General features: G+C 34.0%; 1 protein-coding gene across 1 annotated transcript; it reads left to right on the top strand.

Moving 5' to 3' along the window:
- The first annotated feature begins 98 nt into the window (after positions 1 to 98).
- Positions 99 to 23,361, top strand: LOC147064906 (uncharacterized). Its single transcript, XM_085957402.1, has 11 exons — positions 99 to 228; positions 348 to 1,168; positions 3,920 to 4,073; positions 6,773 to 7,002; positions 8,049 to 8,324; positions 9,720 to 10,073; positions 13,986 to 14,133; positions 15,605 to 15,831; positions 18,069 to 18,281; positions 20,093 to 20,346; positions 22,304 to 23,361. The coding sequence occupies exons 2-11, from the start codon at positions 348 to 350 to the stop codon at positions 22,486 to 22,488; spliced, it is 2,862 nt and encodes a 953-aa protein (XP_085813528.1). The 5' UTR covers positions 99 to 228; the 3' UTR covers positions 22,489 to 23,361.
- The last annotated feature ends 697 nt before the right edge of the window (positions 23,362 to 24,058 follow it).

Genomic DNA, 24,058 nt, shown 5'->3' with positions numbered 1-24,058 from the left:
TTTTCTAATTATTTCAAGAAAGTTTTATTAGGGTTACTTGTTATTTATGTCTCATGTGTCTTGTAACACTCTAATAACTCACAACTGTCACTAGTGTCACTTTTTAACTGAAATATTTCAATATTTACCATACGTTTTAATGTTTAGGAAACTTGCAATAAACGTCATTAATTCTTTTCAAATTGATTAAAAAACTGAAAACGAATAATTTTAAAATACTTTGTTAATGTAAGTACAAGTAAGATCTACATTTATATTTTTTTAAGTGACTGAAATGAAAACATAAAATTCATTATGATGATAATAATCGACACAGTTTTTTTATAAACTACCTATTCAATTTTTAGATGGATTCCGGCAGGAAAAGACGGTCGTCAGAAAGAATTGGTGCATTATCACCTCTTAAAAAAGTTAAACTGTCACCAAGTGAAAACGCAGAATCAACTAATCTCCATGAAACCATTAAATCCATACCTTCAACAAGAAAGCCACCTCAAAGAAGGTTAAAAGCTCAAGAACAAAAATACTTCGACACATCATCAGACGAGGAATCCATTACAAAGAAACCAATAAAAGTGGTAAGGAAAACTGTCACAAAAAAACCTACGAGAATAAAATCATCATCCGAAGAAGTTATTGTTTTGGACTCGTCTGTTGATGAAATCGTGAGGAAACCGAAAAAACCTCCGGTTAAACGGGCTACAAAGAAACTAACACAAAAAAAATCAGAAGATGTAATAAATTCAGTTACACAACCTGAAGATGATGATATAAAGCCTAAAAAAACTCTTGCAAAAAGGACAGTTACAAAAAAGGTATTAAAAGAAATAAATTTGGATGCTGCATCAGCTGATTGCGATGATGGCAGTGATGGAAGTGTTGCTAAACCTAAAAAGCCGGCCACTAAAAGAGTTGCCACAAAGAAAAAATCAGACAAAAAGACAACCAATGAAGATGAGTTTGATAATGAAAACTTGAGTGATAATGATAATAATTATGTGTGTGAATCTGAATTTCCGATATGGGACGTGCCTGGAATGCTGTCGTATCTAAGCGGCACACCGTTGCACGTGGCACAAAATTTCTCCAGGCTTATCGAAGACGATAACACGCTGCCATTTATTGCCAGATATAGAAAGGCCATGGTTAACAATATGACTCCAGAAAGGTAACAGAAGGATGATCAAAATGTTATAAAAAAATATAAAATTATATTATACAGTCGAACTTGGTTATTACGATCACGGAAATAGCGAGATCTCAGATGTATTGAGAAAACATTTGTTGACATTTATTCACTTTTATAACAACCTACTTCTCGGGTATTCCGAGCAAAACTGTTAATGTGTCGATCGTTTAAAAACAACATTTTCGACCCTAAACAATAAAATCCGACCGGGTAGTTAACTAGACCGATGCCACCACGATCGGATTACGTTTATGATACTAGTTAAGTGTCTATGTACCTAATTGGCGTTTTCGCTGACAACATTGAAAAAGTATCCACGCATATGGTTGAAATTGCATGTAAAAATTCCAAGCTCTGTGAAGTCAGTAGGTACCTACCAGCGCCGGCGGCTCAGCACTTCATTACAATAAACAACTTCTTTTGTAGTTTATGAATGCCATGCTTGTTACAGAGATTTTTACGATGGTTTTCAGATTTTTTATATTCTATGCTTAAATAGAACGTGGCGCGAAAAATGTTATATAACGAGTAATGCTTATGATGAGCAAATTCAGTCGGTCCCATCTTCCTCGTAATAACCAAGTTCGACTATACTTAGTTACATATTAATACCTTTTAGAACTCACGTACTGATAGGATTCTTCATTCAGGTACTTTGATGTTGAGAGAGACATTTCAGGGGTTGGCAAAAAGTATAAAATTGATAACACAGATTTTAGGTTGTATAGCGGTCGCGTTTATTCATTGAAACAAACACTACAGTTACACATGGGGGTAAACATTGATTCAGTATGACTAAGGTAAATTGTGGTTATTATAGGGTACATGATTGGTGCTAAAAGGCATTAAATTGGCGTGAGTTATGAGGTTGATTATGTAAGGGCACGTAATAATTAATCGGTTGGCACTTCGCTTTCATTTTTGTGCAGCACTGCCATTTTAAGGGAGACAAGCGTGGCTTTGCAGTTTGCGTTGAGAAGAGCCGCTCGGCGATGCCGAGCGCGTGGTCCTAGGTACGTTCCACTTTCGCGGGAGAATTTGTACTACTTTTAAAATATCTAAATCTCCTCAGGGTGAGGGGTATTTTTACGCTCGGAAGGCGCTGGGGGAGACTTAGAAATTTTTGGGAATCTAATGGTAAAACTCGCCCAGGTTGAGGTTTTAGGGACAGACAATGGTTTTGGGCGCAGGTATAGTAACTATCTGCGACAGGACACAAAGAAGCGTAATAGTGTTCGCGAAGTATTTGTTTTCGTAATATTATTTTGTATTGACAGAGGTTGCGAACATTTGCAGGGCTGGTAATTTATGATTTGCATAGAATTATGATGTGGGATTTGGGGCGTTCTTTTGGGGGGGGGGGTAACAATATATATATTTATTTTTTAGCACTAGAACATGTCATGAGGCCCAATGACAGTAATGTATTTTGTAATAGAAAACAAACACCCAGACTTTGAAAAAATCACCTAAATATATTGTGACCCTGCTGAGATCGAACTCGGGGCCCCCGGATGAAAGACTAGTTGCCTTACGCATTTGAATATGAAGAGGCATATCTCCCCCTGGCTGGATCAAATTATCAAATTGACGTGTTTTTCGTGTGTACATAGATTCAAGGCATTTTGCAAATACCCAGCAACTATTCCTCATGTCCGGAAACTGGTGGTAGTATAGCATTGAGATCAAATTCATGTCTGAATAAAACCAGCAGAATACAAGGGAAAGACAAAAGAAGAAAAAATTAGAAATACTTACAATAATTGTATCGTATATATTTATATAGAATCCTGAATGATTCAAAAGTAGATTAACATGTAGGTGGTTGTAAGAGCTTGTCCAGATGACGCGTGTCGCGTACGCGCATACCGCTATAATATGTGGACAGATCAATGAGGTCACCTGTACCTCAAACGCGTGCGAGAAGTGAAACGTGGCGATTACATGTGGACGGCTCAATGAGGTCACATGTACCTGGAGTGTGCCCGAGTTTTTATGAGCGAGTCAAATCGCGCCATCTGGACATGGTCTAAGTATCAAGTTGTACCTATCAAATATCTGATAATAATGTTCATATTGAATCTAATAAAATTGGTACACTACTGTGCAATGCACCATGAACAATGAATTATTTTTTATCTCAATGCTATACGGCCATCACTTTCCAGTACACCAGCTCAGTAATAATAGTAAAGTAGCTTTCCAGTACAACAGAGCTTGGGCCTCCACAGATTGGAGGTTATCAAACTTTTCAATGGTTGCAAGCCATTTGTTTAAACCTCAGAGTAACAATATAAGAGAGTGTGTATTCTTCAGCTATATGAAGCCATGTTTCTTGTGTATAACGCACAATAGAACCTCAATTTTATTATTATTAACTTAACTATGAAACGTTATACCATCATGTTGCTTCTCAGTACAGTTACCAAATTTAAACACAACATAGTTAACCATATTTTTAGTAGAAATTCTATCTTGCCCTAAGGCGTATTGCGGAGAACATAAGCGTGCCGAACGCTTTCTCACTCACACTTATGGTTCATTTTTGTTCAGGCCTTGGTTCAAACCATTGGGTCCTCACACTGAATGCGGGGCAAACATTTTAATTTCATGCAGCTGCCAGTTTCAAAGCAGCACACCTCATGGATTTAGCCCGACATTTATAATACTTAATTATCTTCAAATAATCATATTATTCTTTCTTCATTTATCATTTATTTTTGTTTTTAGTTTACATGATCTTCACAGCAGTTATACAAATATATGTGAAATGAGAAAGAGGGCTCTAAAAATCCTGGATACTCTTAAAAAGAGTGAAAACTTAACACCGGACTTGCAAAAGTCTATCGTAAATGCAAAGTCTATCTGTGAATTGAATATGCTGGTGAGATTTTTTAATTCAAATACAGTAAACCATTGTAAGTTAAGTGGACTGACTTTCTCGATTTGAACGTTTCGATACAATAAATTGTATCAGTGACTAATGGCGGAGGTAGGCTGTGGAGATTCGACATAAATAGTGCACACTAAATTTTGTCAGTTATATTTTTTTTTCTTCATTGAACTCAGAATACAGCTTGAGGATGGTATTGGTTAGTTTTTAAAATTCAATTAAACCCTGCCTAAAGCAAACCATGATATAAAAAATATTCTTCTCTCTATTATGGTTGGGTTAAGGCAGGGTTTGGTCGAATTCTAAAAACATTCTGCAATTTGTATTCTTATTTCATAGAAAACATAAGTATGATTGACAAAGTGTGCATTATATTTGTCAAATCTCCACAATGTAAGGTTGGGTTTATACCCCGTTTACACGTGCATCGATTTACTGCTGACAGTGCATATTATCACGGCCATAACAAGAAAAGACACATGTAAACACGTATTATCGTGAAAGTTTTTGAATTTTCACGCAGTAGTTGGTAGGTACCTACTTGCATGGTGGTATGCAGTGGCGATTCTCCCTTGAGAGCGTTGGAGCGGTGCACACCCACCCACTCAATTTATGCGAAAAGACTTTTTTTAAATGAGTATTTAATTTATATTTGATTAATTAAAAGTGTTCTAATCTATTACCGTAGTCATTAATTCATATACAAAAACAAATTCTAATATGTGTTTTTAACCGGCTATTTTAAATAATAATATTATATGTTGATGTGAGCGATATTCGCCATCGCTCGACCAAAGCGCCCAGTAATCTAATTTCGATTTCTTTGCAATGAGAAAGAGCGTCGTCTGGCGCGTGGAACAGCAATACGTAAATATTTTTTCTACGTGCTCGGGAGCGACAGTTCAAGTCGCTCTCGGCCCAAACGCAGATTCAGCCCGTATCAGACGTACAATTATTGTATGACAATTTTTATTCAATATTATTATAAAAATAAATTCTTTTCACAGTACGCATTTAAATTTCTGCACATGTTGACAACATTTCTCAAATTTAGGCGAAGTACAATTTAAAAATAAACTTCAAGTTTTTTTTCAGTTTGATAACTAAATTCACAATGTTTATCAATTATGATATCTCTTCAAACTAGCTCTGTAATACGTCTGACTTTTGAGATAAAAATAAACTCAAAAATGAATTGTCTGTTATTTACAGCTTGGATAATTTTTATAATGCTGATGGCGCCTCAGCATTATAAAACATTTTAATCGAAAAAAATCTCATTGTCACATTTACGGAAACGGTTTTACTATTAAATTTAATTTTTACTATTCCGATGACATCAGTGGAAAGCGAAAGATGTTTTTTCACACTCAAACGGATCAAGTGTTTTAGTAGAAACACCATCGCGCAATCAAGATTGAACGCATTATGTATGCTCAGTATCGAAAAAAGAATGATACAAGAGATTCCTGACTTCAACAAACGCGTAATTGAAAAATTTCAAGTCGAAAAATTTCAAGATGAAAAACAGAAGAATGGATTTCTCATACAAATGAACAATAAATCCCGGTCACTGCCAGATACGAGATATTTCGGTACTACTAATAATTCGGTCAAAACAAAATAGTTTGTGTTAAAGTTTAAAATCCATTTTTTTTTCAAGAAAAACTGTTTTTAGAGGTACAACAAATAATAAATAGTGAGTTATTTGTTATTTCTTTTAAATGTACTAAATTAAAAAAACCAATAGTTTTTTTTTTTGATTTTTTGGTGAAGTTTTGATGAAGGCAAATGCCTTTTTACGGCAGTCAAAAGGTGAAAAAAGTGAACTCCCAGTAAAATAACTCACCGGTCGCCACTGGTGGTATGCATTCACAGTAGAACAATAGTGGCGAACCTGCCGGAGGAAATACGAAATACATCACACAGAATATTTTGACGTTTACCAATTATCTACGAACCTATCAAATAGCACCATACAATGGCAACATCGCGTCTTACTTACGCTTGAAGAATTAGATTGGACAGTCAGCACTTTTACGTTTAAACAGCTATTACTGTGAATCCAAGTAAATCCATGCACATGTACAGGCGCTATACCTCTACTGTTATGGCTTGTTATAAATAGTGCAAACTAAACTCTGTCAGTCATACTCATTTGTTTTCATTGAACTAAGAATACAACTTGCAGATGGTATTGGTTAGTTTTTAAAATTCAATCAAACCTTACTTATACCAAACCATATCGGTAGAGGTAAGCTGTGGGGATCCGACAAAAATAATGCACACTTTGTCAGTCATATTTATTTGTTTTCATTGAATTAAGGATACAGATCGTGAGCCTAATACTACAAGGTTCTAAGTGTTCGTCCTTGAAAAAACAAACCCAACAAAGAAGTAGTATTCTAAGCTGACTCATTGTTATTTTTGTTTCTCCAAGGTAAAAACACTTAGAACCTTGTAGTTCTCCACTCGCGAAATTGCAGATGGTTTTTAAAATTCGATCAAGCCATGCCTAAAACCAAACCATAATAGATAAAAAATATGTCGAATCTCCACACCCTACCCCAACCTTCGCTACTGTCTAATATAGTATCTTTTTGTAATTGTCATTTACTAGTTGTATTGTTTTCATACTTCTGATTGTTTATACATACTATTTTTTTTTTACATACATTTTGTTTTTTTAGTATGATCCTTTTAAAACCCAAGGCAGAACCCTGGCAGAGCGTGCACGTAAATTAGGACTGGAACAAGCCGCTCAGACTATCCTCAGCGGAGGACAAATTTACATTTCATCACTGTGTGATGCCAACGTTGACGGACTGCGTAGTGTGGAAGAAGTGGAAACGAATATCATTCACCTCATTGCTGAAACCATTTACAAGGATTCCCGGGTTTTAGAATTCATACGGAAATTGTGAGTATGAGCATTTAGAACTTGTTCCTTTTTAATCTATATCACCTCTTTACATATGTATTAAGACCTAAGCACACTGGAAGTGACGTGCGTGGCGTAAGTATGCTTTGGCTCTTACATTTCACTGTGAGCTGTCTACTGAAAAGAGATGGCCGTATAGCATTGAAATCAAAAAATAGTGAATTTTTCGTGGAGCATTGCAGACAATAATTTTCCAATTTTATTAAATAGATTCAATAAGAACAAATATCTGATTATACCGCTGTCATTATTATCAGATATTTGATAGGTACAACTTGATACATACGAGCACCTATCAGAATTTTATATAAATATATACGATATGATTTTATTTCTAATTTACTTACCTACCGATTTTCTTCTGTCTTTTTATTATATTTTGGTGGTTTTTATTATGTATTTTTAAGTATTTTACTTAGACATAAATTTGATCTCAATACTATACGGCCATCTATTTCCAATACAACAGATCACAATGAACTGTAACATAGCCAACTGCATGCATACGAATATCCCGATATGAGTTTTTTTAATGAGGAATAGTTAGCTATCTTTTGGGGGGGAAGAAAATACCTTATTAGTTATTGTGTCCGGAAACTTGTACGTATGCAATTCGCCGTATCACACTTCACCGTGAAATGTTGTATCGGAAATATATGGCCGTATTTTAAAGACTGTCCAACCTCTTTGGGTGGTATAGTACTGACATAAAATTCATGTCTAAATAAAACACAGTTCTTGTCGGTTTACAGGAAGCCAGCGGCAAACAAATTTTGAAATTAGCCGGTATACTGGATTATTTGTTAGGTTAGGTTAGGTTTTCATTCTTGAATTCATGAATTTTGCCAAAATCAGCTGTGAAAATTGAATTAGTGTTTAAATTGAATCTAATAAAATTGGGGACCGTATAGTATACGGTCATCTCTTTCCGATAAAAAAGCTCACAGCGAACTGTGCCACGGTGACAAGTTTTACGTACAATTTACATGTAACCAAAAGTTATAACATGTTTTATTTCATTTTAGAAAATCTGACACGGTCATATATATTGAGAGCAGCAAAGCGAAAGCTGTCAAGGCGAAAACCAAGGTTGAGAAACCTAAAAAAGATACGACTGTCAACCAAAAATATCACAAGGACAGTAAAAATGATGCCGATAAGTTTAATTTGTATTTGGAATTTAAAATGAAAGTGAATTACTTGAAGTCGCACCAAATACTGGCGCTGAACCGGGGAGAAGCCGCTAAAGTTCTTTCGGTAAAAGTCTCCATTCCGGATTGGTTTTACCATAAATTAGAAGGGTAAATTATTTTTATATTCTTATTTTGGTTACAATACGTGTAAATAATACGAGATTACAGTTCCACTTAGATGTAAATACAAAGGTATATGTAACACTGCAATGGCGAAGACTCCGTAATCCTTTTTCTGCCTTTCTTTAATTGATTTATGCCACTAGATGACAACCTCACACCACTAACATCCGCCATCTTTGTTCTGTTTATCGTTGTTTGTGGATTAAGCAGTTTTCAAAACCTTACAGCACCATCTAGGAGTGAAGGAAAAACCTTTTCGATACATCAAAACGTTCACAGGGATCTACTTATCATTGTTCTATACTTAACTCAATATGCAAAATATGTGCCGTTTATTGTCAATTATAAATATATGTATATTTAATTAATATTCCAAGGACATCTGTCTGTAAGTATGTATTATAAATTGATTGTCGACGTGGTCAACCAGACGGCAAATAGCAATTCCCCTAATACGTAATAAGCTATTATAGCTATAACACAAACACAATCTAAGAAAGCCAAAGGCTTCAACTAATACATTTCACGGATACAACACATACAAACGATTACGCATGTATTGTAAAAAATACACGCACACAATGTTAAAATCTGAAGCTATAGGTACATAATCCTAACATGTTTTTTTATATAATATTCATTAATTTTTTCGCACTAAATCTGATCCGAATCGGTCATTTCGATAAAACGCTGAACTATCGAGACAGTAAAATTTTACTAATTTTATTGCTTGTTGCCTTTTTTTCGTGAAATATATATTATAATAAGGTAAAATACAATAATTTTTGTTCAGTAAAAAACGGAAGATGAATAAATTCAAATTTGAACAAACATAACTTGAAAACATTTCACATATTTGAAAAAAATACAAAGCTCGATAAATTTTTTTCAAATATGATTTTTTCTAGTGGGTATATATTATGTGAGATGTTTTCAAGTTATGTATGTTCAATATATGGAATGTTACATTTTCAAAATCTTGTGAATTATTCCTTGAATATAAGAAATAGTTTATTAAAAATTCAAATTTATTTATTATACAAATAATGAACGTCATGACAAATTATAAATTCAAAGCGTTCAGTATATGATATTAACAATAAGTGTTTACAATATTGAAATAAAAATACGGGGTACACAATATGAGTAAATAATAAAAATAAAAGTACATGGAAGCACACTAGAGTGCACTAGGTAGATAAACCCTAAAATCTTATAAAACAATATCCACCTAAACTCAGCTCACGTAAGTGGAATATATCAATATCCGAAGCGATTTGATTGAACACAGTTATTGCTCTCCCAATTGACATTACTTAACTTATGGCAGGTTACTCATACAGCAAACCGAAATTCAGAGAGATGTCCAATTTATTTCAGGTTTTGTTTGTCACTTTGGCGAGGCAGTTACATTCCCAAGGCCGTGACCGATGCATACAACCGATATATCAAACCGTGGCTATCCCGTCAGGTGAGATCTGATCTGAGTGCGAGGGCTGAAAAAGAATCCATTGCCGTATTCTCTTCCAACCTGAAGAGATTACTGATGACCGCTCCGATCAAAGGCCACACCATTTTGGGTATAGATCCTGGATTTGCAGCTGGCAGTAAAGTGGGAATCGTAGACAGTTCTGGCAATATCCTTGCTTCGTTCATCTTGTACCCAAATTTTAACACAAATGCATCGTTTGACCCAGAATCAGACAAGATTCACAACATTGTTTATGAATATAAGTAAGTCAGTTAATAGTGTTGGGAATAGTGGATCGTTTAGAGATCGTAAATTATCAACATAGTTTTATATATATGATTAACTTTATTTATTATCAACTTCATGAATAATAATGTACAGAGTTAACAGATTACATTTTGTTATGCGACCGTTACAACAGACCTTCGAGTACTCACTAATATCACGCCGTTCACACAGCTGAAACATTAGAACAGTGATTAGTATTAATTAGTATTTAGCATTGGCGCGCAGCCAGTGCCATAGTTAAACACGTATTTATTTTATTCTTATATTATTACTTATAATATTTAATTATGTTGTTATATTAGACGGCTATACATCAACAAATAGATATATTGTAATTGCTATTGCTAAGCAATGAATTACTAATGCAATCTAAAAATGAAGCAGGTCGGCAACCATTAAAGTGATCTTTGCTTTATTTTTGCTACCCAGAACAGTGAAATATCAGAATGAGTTGTGGAGATTTCATGCTTTACCGTCCATATTCCATATATCATTCTCACCTCTATCCACCTAGTAAAACCTCGGTAATCTAAACAACTATAAGCCGAATCTAGCAGCAATTGACATTTTCAGGTTGTAGTACCGATAATCTATAAATTTCGATCCTTTTAATTTAGAATTCACAATGTTTTTTATTGATGGATAACATACCATAATTTATTGGAGTAGCAATTCTGAAAAAAAATTTCAATCACTAAATTGGCCAAAAACAAGAGAAATTTGGCCCAAGCCAACGTAATGTAAATTTAGTAAAAATTAACAAAAAAATTCTATTAATAAGAATGGAATGGCGTATTCAACATAACCTGGAGCTCTACAGCCTCTTCCAAGAAGAACTAACATATTTTGAATATACATCATTTGAAAACATCTCATGCATAGTAGAAAAAATACAACACCCGATGGGACTTGAATTTGTATCCGCTGGATTTGCACCAGTGTACTTTTCCAATTAAGCTACGGGCATCCTATTTAATTACGACGATTTACCTAGTAGTTATTGAATCGAATTGCGTGATAATGTTGGCTATCAGTTTTAGTATATTAAATTAAGGTAGGTATCAATTACCTTAATTACTAACCGACGTCTCGGATAACTCGATTATTTAGTTTTTATAACATACTAGCTGAAGTACCCGGCTTCGCACGGGGTCGCTTCGTGGTTATATTTATCTTAGATATTTGAAAAATAATAAGAGGTAATTATTTCTTTAATATTAAAATATCTGTGTAATACAATATGGCAATATGAAAATAATTATAATAGGAGTAAAGGTCAAACATAAGAACACTAAATTAATATCGAATCCAAAATATGAAAACGTTATTAATGTTATAAATATGTAGTAAAAAAAAAATCAAAATTGGATGGAACAAACAAACAACAAACTTTGTATGTTATATAATAATAATTTAGAAACCGCACACAACTGACAAAAGTTTCATCGCAATCGGATGAATGGTATAGGAACGCATACGAATAGTATAAGAAGATGATTTTATAATTCAGAAACCTTCGTGGGCATGCGCATGACAACTCACCAAAGTTTCATTGCAATCGGATTAATGGTATAGGAACGCATACGAATAGAAGAAGAAGAAGATGGTTGTACTAATTCAAAAACCTTTGCGGGCTTGCGCACAACAACTGGTCAAAATTTCATCACAATCGGATGAATGGCATAAGAACGCATACAAATATAAGAAGAAAAAGATGATTGTAGTAATTCAGAAACCTTTGCGGGCAAGGGCACAACAACTCACCAAAGTTTCATTGCAATCGGATGAATGGTATAGGAATGCATACGAATAGAAGAAGAAGAAGATGGTTGTACTAATTCAGAACTCTTCGCGGGCGTGCTCACAACAACTGGTCAAAATTTCATCGCAATCGGATGAATGGTATAAGAACGCATACAAATAGAAGAAGATAGAATAGAAGAAAAAGAAAATAGTTGTAACAATTCAGAGACCTTTGCGGCGTGAGCACAACAGTTGATCAAAATTTCATTGCAATCGGATGAATGGTATAGGAACGCATACGAATAGAAGATAGAATAGAAGAAGAAGATGGTTGCACCAATTCAGAAACCTTCGCGGGTGTTGGCACAATTACTGACGAAAAATTTGTTGCAATCGGATGAATGGAATAGAAACGCATACGAATAGAAGAATATAGAATAGAAGAAGAAGAAGAAGAAGATAGTTGTACTAATTCAAAAACCATTGCGGGTGTTACCACAACAACTGACGAAGGTTTCATCGCAATCGGATAAATGGTATAGGGACCATACGAATAAAAGAAGATAGAATGAAGAAGAAGAAGAAGAAGATGGTTGTACTAATTCAGAAACCTTCGCGGGTGTAGGCACAATTACTAACGAAAATTTTATTGCAATCGGATGAATAGAATAGGAACGCATACGAATAGAAGAATATAGAATAGAAGAAGAAGAAGATGGTTGTACTAATTAAAAAACCATTGCGGGTGTTACCACAATAACTGATGAAGGTTTCATTGCAATCGGATGAATGGTATAGGGACCATACGAATAAAAGAAGATAGAATGAAGAAGAAGAAGAAGATAGTTGTACTAATTCAGAAACCTTTGCGGGTGTTGGCACAATTACTGACGAAAATTTTATTGCAATTGGATGAATGGAATAGGAACGCATACGAATAGAAGAATATAGAATAGAAGAAGAAGAAGAAGAAGAAGATGGTTGTACTAATTCAAAAACCATTGCGGGTGTTACCACAACAACTGATGAAGGTTTCATCGCAATCGGATAAATGGTATAGGGACCATACGAATAAAAGAAGATAGAATGAAGAAGAAGAAGAAGATGATGATTTTTCTAATTTAAAAACCTTCATGGGTATGCATACAACCACTTGCCAAAATTTCATTGCAATCGGATGAATGGTATAGGAACCATACGAATAAAAGAAGATAGAATGAAGAAGAAGAAGAAGATGATGATTTTTCTAATTCAGAAACCTTTATGGGTGTGCATACAACCACTTACCGAAATTTCATTGCAATCGAATGAATGGTATAGGAACCATACGAATAAAAGAAAATATAATGAAGAAGAAGAAGAAGATGATGATTTTTCTAATTCAGAAACCTTTATGGGTATGCATACAACCACTTACCAAAATTTCATTGCAATCGGATGAATGGTATAGGAACGCATACGGGACAGACAGACAGACAGACATTCATTTTTATATATTAGTATAGCCTATACTCTTCCCGCAAGTGCAAGCAATAAGTTTACAAAGTTTTATCGCAATCGGATGAACGGTATGGCTGCGCATTAAATACGAACAAACAAACACACAAATATTAATTTTTATATATTAGATATAGACTTGGTGATGTTTTCAAATTATGTATGTTCAATATATTATAGAATGTTTCATTCTCAAATCTTGTTTCTTATTCGTTGAATAAAAGAAATAGTTTATTAACATGTTTTAATAAGTTCCATTACCGCCCATGACTGATCTATTAGTGATGGTTTGAGATTGTTGGTTAATAAAAAAAATTAGTTTATTTTTAAGAATATTGGATGGAGTCCGCATGTGCATCTCTATGCTAAATTTTAATTTTCTGGCTATACGAAAACGAGGTGAACATTTTAGTGTGATAGAAAAATGTTGCATATTTTAACTTACTTATTCTTGTGTAAAGTATAGATTATAATATTATTTACCAATCCGGTAATTGCAAATCCACATGCATTGAGAATAATATGATATTTGTGACATAGGGACAATCAATAAATCCAGCGCGTCCCGGCATTAACATCCTATACCATATATGTATTATATATCTGTAAAAGAGTAAAATTGTATATTTACTTTGACAATTTCTCAGATGTGGTGTAATTGCTCTGGGCAATGGAACAGCATGTCGAGAGACAGAGCATTGGCTAAGAAAATGGGAGGTCGTTAAAAATATTCCTTTGGTGATCGTCCCTGAACAAGGATCGTCTGTTTACTCATGCAGCATTGAAGCAGCTAAGGTATAATATGTTTATATTACATACAAGTAGCGAAGGGTGAAGGTAGGCTGATAAGATCCGCCATAAATAGTGCACATTAAACTTTGATAGTCATACGTATTTGTTTTTATTGAACTAAGACTACAATTTACAGATGGTGTTGGTCAGTTTTTAAAAATCGGTTAAACCCTGCCTAAACCAAACCATATTAGTTTTGGTATACTTTGGGCGATACAACAAAATTGTGCACACTTATTCATTCATACTTATTGGCTTTCGTTGGATTAAGAATATATATTACACATATTGTTGGTTAATTTTTTTAAATTCATTCAGCCCTGTCTAAACCCAACTATAATACTTAATAAACTAAACTATAATACTATTTGTTGACTATTATCTATTATGGCTTGGTTTTGGCAGGGTTTGATTGACGAAATATTAGTCTTATTTCAATGAAAACAAATAAGTATGACTGACAAACCATAGTGTGCACTATTTATGTCAGATCTTAACAGCCTACCTCCACCCTTCGCCACTGTTATATACATAGCAATGCAATATTATTACAAAAACTAAAATTGAGTTTGTAATATTATCAACTTTGTATTCTATATCAGAAGGCAAAAATATCTACAGTAGAACGTCGATTATCGGGATCAAACAGGAATTAAGATGGACCCGATAATGAAAATCCGGATAATCGAGAGTAACTGTAATCTGAAACTTGCTAAAGGCTTTTTCAAAAATTTGTTTCATGTTTTTTTCAATGTTGACACATCTAAAGAATTCTAACTGTCTGTTGCCATGACATATGTAGTAACAGTCCTTTATTTTGTAATTTTGAATCAATATCGGATCTTCATTCATAGACAATGTCAGGATCTCTACAGTTTTAATGTACCTATTTGTACTCGTTAAGAACGTACTTCAGTGAAATAGCAAATAATTTTCAACAGTCGGTGCGACGAAATTTCTCACTAGTCGCCAATCGGAGACCGACAGTCGAGGTGTCCGCACGTCGATTTGTTTTGTCATGGCGTCGGATGAAAATATTCTTAAATCGTGTAAAGATGACTAAAAAACTTTACGTATGTACTTAAAAAAGAAAACATGTCAATGAATATACTATTATTATTAGTAATATAACATTAAATGGACGCATGTTGGATTTTTATGACAAATTATATTTCGTTCGGCACGCGTCATTTGCACAATCCACGATATTTTTAGACCATGCCTCAACTGAAGTATAGCCTTAATAATTTATTTCTTAGACTATTTTTTTATTCAAGGGATAATACACAGGATTTAAGAATTTCATTGTTCATTTAAAACTTATCAATTCACTATAGTCATAAGAGGTCTGCTATATGCATATTTCTAGACCGCATTTATTTTTGGAATGTGCTGTGCAAAATCTATCTTCAAAATGATGAAATCATAATTATATTTTATTTCACAATATCTTCATTGAATTCGATATTTATAGGAACATCCTGGAATGGATCCTAAACTGATATCGGCTATCTCCATCGCTAGAAGAGCTCTGGATCCCCTCAGTGAACTGGTGAAAGTGGAGCCAAAGTGTATCGGTGTAGGTCTTTACCAGCACGATGTCTCTGCCAAACTCCTCAATGAAGCTCTCACCGATACTGTGGTCAGCTGCGCTAGTTTTGTGGGTGCTGATCTCAATACAGCATCTCTTGCTTTGCTAAGGTAATGAATCAATTCGTCATCTGATTTTTGATTGTTTCGTTGATTTTTGATTTTCCATGTTAACAGTTTAGAAAAAACAATTGAGGTACTGAGGATTGAAGGAGTATAAATGACATTAGTAAAAAATTAGTTTCGAGCAGTTTTCATATTACCACATACAGTGGAACCCCGATCTACCGTTCTCGCATAAATCCCGCCAAGCACCCATAAGAACAATGTTAAATAATCCCGCATTAACCGTTCCCCGATTTATTGTTTTCCTCTATCTATCGTCTAAATATTATGGACCCGTCACAAATGTTTGTGTTACGACCGTTTTTGTTGAATATTTTTCATTTCGCTTTCGTAGAATTGTTTATGATACATAACCTACAGACCTTTCAGTCACGTCGCTTTATTTGCACAGGTTGGTCGGCGCTCAGGCTTGCCTCGAATCTCTTATCACGAATTTTTATAAGTCGCAACTAAAATGCCCCCCATGGAAAAAACTAGAACTCTAACTAAGAAACTGAAAATAATTAAAAAATCCCGCATTTATTGTTTTTTTTAGGGTCCCTTGAAAACCGTAGAATCGAGGTTTCACTGTACCTATATTATGTGCATGAAAAAGGATTCAAACATGTAACTGCTTTGTAAGAAAAAATTATAAGAATTTTATTCCTAAAATTGGATTACAGTCCTACAAACTCATCTAAAGAACAGTCAAAAATGAAACTACGGACTATCATATGGACGCCATTTGAAAACGTCATTCGAATGTCAGATTCTTTCAAGTTGCGAGTCTTGATTGGGTAGTTTTTGATGTGGCTCCCCCATCCATTCTTTAGATAAGTTAGTAGGTCTGTACCTACATTACATGAACTCTTTTGTATAAAGTGTAATATTTTCATAGCAACCTTCCTTTGAACGTTTTTCTTCGACTTATACCCCTTCAAATACTAAAAACATTTAGAATTGTAATAATGGATCATCTGAGAACAAAACCTCATTTACAGAATATTGAAAACAATTGGTGAGGTTAATTTGGTAGTAAAAATAGGCAAATTTTTTTAATTATAAAATACAATACGGCAAAAGAAAAACTAACATTAAAATCAATCTAACAGAAAACTGTCATTTACCACAAATATTTGAATGTGACATGCTCAGCGTAGGTCAAAATGGAGCTTTTGTTCTTTTTTCAAAGCATGATCCTGGACATACCTTAAACGTTGTAGATAATCTATTTTTATAATTTTGAAGCCTTATTATCCTTTATATTTATTTTAAACATTTGATGACTGCATAAAGTTCATAATAATTATTGACCTAAGAATAAGGTAGTGATTTTTTGAAATACGCCATTTCTTTTGGCATTCCCCAGTGGTTAAGCTACAACATACGGCCGTAGCCATAAATTTACAAACTAAAATTGAAGGATGTCCAGGATCATGCTTTGAAAATAGAAAAAAGCTCCATTTTGACCCACGCTGAGCACGTCCGCCCTTAGTGTTAGAAAATGATTTACTCAGATTGGTTACCCGTGAACTTCGGTCATTTTAATCCTAAGTTTATCAATTATGAATTTAGAAATGGAATTATGTAATTATGGAATGTATTATGGACTGTCGCAAATACAGTATGGTATGAAAAATAATTTAAGTAGACATATCATTGCACTTTAGGCCTTTCACTCATGGAGAAACTAAAATTCGACGAACTAGCCAATGACTGATGCTTCGCACACGGCGCTACTGAAACCCACTTGAAATAATAATCTCATAACTTCAAACTGTCAAACTGGATCTACTTCATTCCAAGCTTTTTCCGTAATATCTTAGTTATAGAGTATTTCTCAACTTCTACGAAAAATTTTAAATCGGTTCGCCCATTTTTAACTTTTGACGTCTTAACTTGTTATTGCTTGTTCAGTTCAGTGCTACCAATTTTGGTAAAAAAATATAATTTTTCATCGAATCTACTGATATTGGCATTACTGTTTTATGGGGAACTGGAAACTGAGAGACTGGGAGACTAGCATGTCGCGTCTCTTCAGTTTAGTAGCGAATGTTTTGAAACTGAGAGATTCCAGTCTTGCCGTGAGCGAGCCGCCATTTAAATACATTAGCTAGATATTGGCTGGAATTTTAGTTTCAGTCTCGTCTTCTCATGAGCGGAAGGCCTTAGTGGCTTAACAGCATATGCTAATGGATGGAAATACCAAAATCTTCAAATGAAATGGTTTAATTCTGTTGCAGGAGAATTGCAGGACTGACTGAAAAACGTGCTGCCGCAATTTTAAAGTACAGAGAGGAGCACGGTGCATTTCTGGACAGGAACCAGCTCCTCAAAGTGACCGGGATCGGACCAAAGGTTTTCAAACAATGCGTGGGATTTTTGAGAGTTCCCCAAAGTAAAAACAAACTTGATGACACTTGGATACATCCTGAAAATTATAAACTAGCACACAGGTAGTAAAATAATCCCATACTCTCGATTAATAGACGCCAGTTGTACACTTTCTCTATAGCGGTATTGAAAATTTTTTCTACAAATTCGATACAGATTTTGTTTATTAACCGCTTCACCCGCGGAGCATTTAATTACCACATTTAAATAACATGCCAAAAAAAATTGCATTCATTCCGATCATAGACGTTCCTATCAAATTTCTGATACAATTGAATTCTTTCAAATTAAAATCTGTCCTATACCATGCGTCATTAAGCCTTTTCTTGAAGTTACCAAATAATGTAGGTAGGTATTTACCAGTGGCGAAGGGTGGAGGTAAGCTGTTAAGATCTGTAATAAGTAGTACACATTACACTTTATTAGTCATATGTATTTGTTTTTATTGAAACAAGACTACAATTTACATATGGTATTGGTTAGTTTTTAAAAATCAATTAAACCCTGCCTAAACGAAACCATAATACTTTTGGCATACTTTGGGCGATACGAAAAAATTTTGCACATTTTTTTCATTCATACTTGTTTTCGTTGGATTAAAAATACATATTACACATAATATTGTCTGTTTTTTTTTTTTAATTCATTAACCCCTGCCTAAACCAAACTACAATAGATAAAAATATTATTATATCTAAAAAATATCCAAAGTTATGTATGATTTAATTGCATAATTTTAGATATTTCATAGATAGACGAGTATTCTTTGACTATTATATATTATGGGTTGGTTTTCGCAGGGTTTAATTGAATTTTAAAAACTAACCAATGCCATATGTAAATTGTAGTCTTATTTCAATGAAAACAAATACGTATGACTGACAAAGTTTAGTGTGCACTATTTATGGCGGATCTTAACAGCCTACCTCCACCCTTCGCCACTGGTATTTACCACCCTGTCTTGAGTTAGACTTATAAAAAAAAATATGAAAGATTTTTTTATTTCTCAATTTCTCAACACAATTTTATTGTTTGGCATTGGTTGTTTAGTGAAAATACAACACACAATTAAATACATCCCTGAAACATGTACGTTATTGTTTTTCCTTTGAGTGGAGTACAGTTGTGCCACTGATGACATACCACACCACTGTGTATGTTGATGGGTCATAAAATATCAGGATTATTTTTATTACATTCATAAAATCACTGAAATTAATATGGACGAAGCATCTGGAAAAAAAATGACACTTACTTTTTTGTCGGGTCTGCCGAATGGCATAATCTGTTCTAACGCCATTACAATAAAGGTGATATTGCTATAAATTCCCGATGCTTTTTGTCGGGTCTGCCGAATGGTTCGGTTCGAACGGGTTCGCTCAAATGAACATTGACTCTAGAAACACTGTTCTAACGCCATTACAATAAAGGTGATATTGCTATAAATTCCCGGTGCGTGATATTGCATAATGGAAATTGCGTGACGTCTACCAATACATGTGCGAATGTCGCTATGCGCGAATTTACTTGCTAGCTACTGTATTGAGTGCGTTGTTCATTAATAATGTCATTGCATAAAATACACAATTATGATGATTTAAAAAAAGTCGAACAAATTTCAATGACTGGCTCATAAAATAGTGTACTTTATTATGATTTATTGAATATGTTTATGTCAGGATTGTGAAATAATTTCGTATTACGAAATTCGAATTAAATGTATGGTTTTATATGAAAATAGTGTTTGAGGGACTTTTTTTTTTGTGAAGATTTCGTTTTACAGAGAATTTCGAATTATCCGTGTATTAACAAGGTTTTACTGTATTCTTAAATGATTACATGTTATACAAATTTGACTAATATATCCTTTTAGAATACTTGATGAAATGAAGCTAGATGTAAAAAACCTAGGCAAGGACAGTTTCATAAGAGATGTAAGGAGAAATATTTCTGCAGTTAGCATTCCCAGGATGGCCGAAACTCTGAAATCTGCCGAAAGTGATATCCAGTTAATCGTGGATGCCTTTACGACTGCTCCTCATGAAGATCCTCTGAGAAATACTAAACCGGTGTACTCCATCGCTGTGACAAATATCAATCAAATCAAGGAAGGCGCCAAGCTATCAGGTAAATTTTTTTTAGATTAATGTTATAGGCATCTAAAGAGCAGAACTTATTTTGACCTAATTTTTTTTACGAATTTAATATAGTAGCCACCACAGAACAGATTAATGAGATGCGAAGCCAGCCATAGGACAACTTTGAAGCCTACGGAATGCGCAATTTGTATATGTGACAAACTTACAATGCACATTACGAATTGCACTATTGAAAATATCAAACATATTCCATTACGCATGTTTAAGTTTATTCCATATTTCTCCACACCCAGAATGTAACCTGCTTGCCAGTGTAGGTGGAGGTAGACTGTTAAGATACGATATACTACAATTTACAGATGGTGTTGGTTAGTTTTTAAAATTCAATTAAACCATGCGAAAACCAAGCCATAATAGATAATAGTCAAAAAATACTCATCTATCTATAAAATATCTATAATTATGACATTAAATAGAATAATATTTATACATATATATTATGGCATGGTTTAATGAATTAGAAAAAACTGACGAACATGTGTAATATACTAATATGTATTCATAATTCAACAAAAACAAATAAGTATGAATGAAAAAGTGTGCACAATGTTGTTGGATCGCCCAAAGCATACCAAAACTATAATGGTTTGGTTAGGCAGGGTTTAAATGATTTTTTTTTTAATTAACAACTACATCTGTAAATTTTAGTCTTAGTTCAATAAAAACAAATACGTATGACTGACAAAGTTTAACCCTTAACCAGGATGGGGGATACAGTAAAACCTCGTTTTCGTAATACGAATTCCACGGGACCGAAAATCGAAATTTTTTTGTTTTGAAAAACTGTTTTATTTCAAAGCCTTTCATAAGTACAAATCACTATTTGGAATAACTTTACTATTTCCAGTTTAACGAGGCCTGGTTAAGGGTTAATATGCACCACTTATGTCGGATATTAACAGCCTACCTCCACCCTTCGCCACTGCCGCTTCCCTTATTTTTGTGTTCACTGGTTCACTGTGTACTGAAGCTGTTGGTCGCAGGTTCGAATCACACGTCTGGCAAAAAACATGATACTTATGTGGTTCTTTCAATGTATCTTTCATCCAGAACAAGGAACCAGTCGATTAACAAAATAAAGCTGAATCTATTAAAAAGATAATGGTTAATATGTATATAATATATGATCAACCTTTTCTATTATTAAGTACAAATCCCCCCACTAATAAATAATCTATTTTCAGCCACAAAAGTGGCAGCTTATGTGCCAATAATGTAATGAATTAATATTGACACATACGTAGAGTTAGGTATTTCCCGAGAAAATCTCAATCTCGAGATTCGGTATTTCCCGAAATTATGAAATTTTGAATTCTCGAGATTCGGGATTTCCAGAAAAGGATTCTCGAGATATCGGGAAATTTAAAAAAACCTGTAAAAATCCTAAAATCAATGTAAAAACAGACAGATTCCAAATAACTATGATTTTTTTTTATTTTTAAGAAGACAAACAAAATAGAAGTAGGAAAACAAAAATAATTCAAAACATTACTTATTAAAATAGTATTTCAAAAAACACAAGACTGTCAATCGCTGCGTCTGACAATAGCGTACGCTTTTGAGACACAAAATTCTCTGATGTTGGAAAAATTGCGCTCATTTTGAGTCTGCGTTGGCTTAATTGTGTTAAATGCCCCGATCAGTCTTTTAATGTTTTGTGTTTCCTGTCCACTTTTGTCATATTATATAAAATCGTTTTTCAATTAATATTTGATAATAAAGAAATCCCGAATCCCGAGAAAAGATTCTCGAGATCCGGGATTTCCCGAAATGTTAAAATTTCTCGAGAATTCCTGAAACCCAACTCTACACATACGTATGCTGAAAAATGCCGCCACATCTTTTATTGTGCAATCCATATCTCGGTCAGGTGAAAAGTAGTATCTCATATACGTATTACTGAAAGTTTGTTTAAACTGTTTCAGGTGTCGTTAACAATGTCACTCCGTTTGGATGCTTCGTGGATTGCGGCACAGGGCGCAACGGCTTAATACACATCAGCCAAATGGGAGGATCAAGAATCCCGCAATTGGGGGAGCGAGTCATGGTCACCGTCATTCCACCTCTCACCAAAGATAGGATGCCACTCAAGCTCGATGAAATATTATAGCTGATTGCAAAAAATGTAATTTTTTTTTCAATCATTTTCTCTCATTCAGTATTGATTCATCATGATAATATCATGGTGGAAGAGTGACGAAGACTGCCTATTGAAAAACCCAACAATAACAATACAGATGGAAATAGAAAATCGAAAAAAAAATACACAATGTATGGCAAAAGAACTTGAAATATTGCAAATCGCAAACACTGTTTCAGATACAATTTCTTTCAGATTAAGATCAATGGTAACTATTAAGATGCATTCATCGAATTAGTGGAAATCGCTGAAAATGAATTTTGGCAAATATTTCAATTTATGGCGAATTTAGAATTAACTGTGATCCTAATAAATAACGGAGTTTTACTATACTCACGAAATCGCGAATTCTGTCATTTATCTCATCAAGGGGACCGTAGACCCCAAGCAACGAGCGCGTTGATATCTATCGGTCTCTTATTTTTGATAATACCATAGGCCGTCCAAATTTCTCCACGGAGTTGCAAGGCGCCCATACTTAGGAAATTTTCTCCGACTTTCCCCCCTTCACAATCCAGGGCCAGACTTCAAAAAACTATTTGAACATAATTTTAAAAATTTTCCTCCTTGCTATATACCTATGGGACATAGAATTTTTTTTTTTTTTAGTTTTCCTTTATAAATTTAATAATAGTGGCATCCGCCTGAATAAATTTTATTTTATCTTCGACGTCCATCACTTAATATAAGGAAGTGCCAACCGACCTCTATTGACAATGGACTTTAGATTTTTAGTTTTTTTTATTAATTGTGTTCCGTATCTCGTTAATAATTTGACTTTTTTTTTGTGTTTTATTTACTTTAATAAATGGTCATCGTACTACCAAGTGACGTCCAAAATAACTTTTTCGTGTTTTATTATTTGCTGATTACTCGACGCCTGTACACCTACTCACCTTGATATAAGCACTCCTTTGTCCACTGTTCATGCGATTCTTTAATAAACTTCATTGACCGCCCGAAAATTTCCTGAGCTAGTCGGCGGGCGAGTAACGACCCCTGAATACTCTGTGAAGAAAGTTATTGTCAATTTGGCGCCCAATTAAAACAATCGGATCAATGTATTCATAATATATCTGCACTAAACAGTAACCACGTGGTAATTTGGACTATTAAATTCGCATTGACTTGAAAATTTCAGAATAAAATGCATAATATTAGTTAAAGAGTAGGTAGTTTTATAGTGTCACTACTGTGGAAGAATTTAATCATAAACAGGTTCAGATGCGATTTCTTCTAGTCCGCAGGAATTACGCAGGGTGTATATCATTATTGTTACAACTGCTATCTGTAACTATCGCTTTCTCACCGCTGTCACTATATATTTTATTTTCTGGCAAAACTATCTAATTTCACTCTTGTGTCGTATATTTATAGTTTCTCATGTTGTAATTTCAATAATAATTACCGGTATAAGTTATTATTACCGATGGAATAATAAATCAATCTGTGGCAATTTATTACCTTGTAGTATTATGGTTGGAAAATTCTTGTATTTTGTTTATATTTTATATCAAGTGTTCAACCAGTGTTGTAGATT

The sequence above is a fragment of the Rhyacophila brunnea genome, unplaced genomic scaffold (assembly GCF_057557595.1).
Source record: "Rhyacophila brunnea isolate RB1 unplaced genomic scaffold, BYU_Rbru_1.0 scaffold_7, whole genome shotgun sequence".
Lineage (NCBI taxonomy): Eukaryota > Metazoa > Arthropoda > Insecta > Trichoptera > Rhyacophilidae > Rhyacophila > Rhyacophila brunnea.
The sequence above is the reverse complement of the archived record's forward strand: the minus strand, read 5'-3'. Positions and strand labels throughout refer to the sequence as shown.

Excerpts from the sequence above, each read along its gene's own strand:
- LOC147064906 (XM_085957402.1), top strand. The coding sequence starts at position 348 with ATGGATTCCGGCAGGAAAAGACGGTCGTCAGAAAGAATTGGTGCATTA. Across the intron at positions 10,074-13,985 it reads AACATTGTTTATGAATATAA|ATGTGGTGTAATTGCTCTGG; the intron begins GTAAGTCAGTTA and ends ACAATTTCTCAG. Across the intron at positions 20,347-22,303 it reads GGAAGGCGCCAAGCTATCAG|GTGTCGTTAACAATGTCACT; the intron begins GTAAATTTTTTT and ends AAACTGTTTCAG.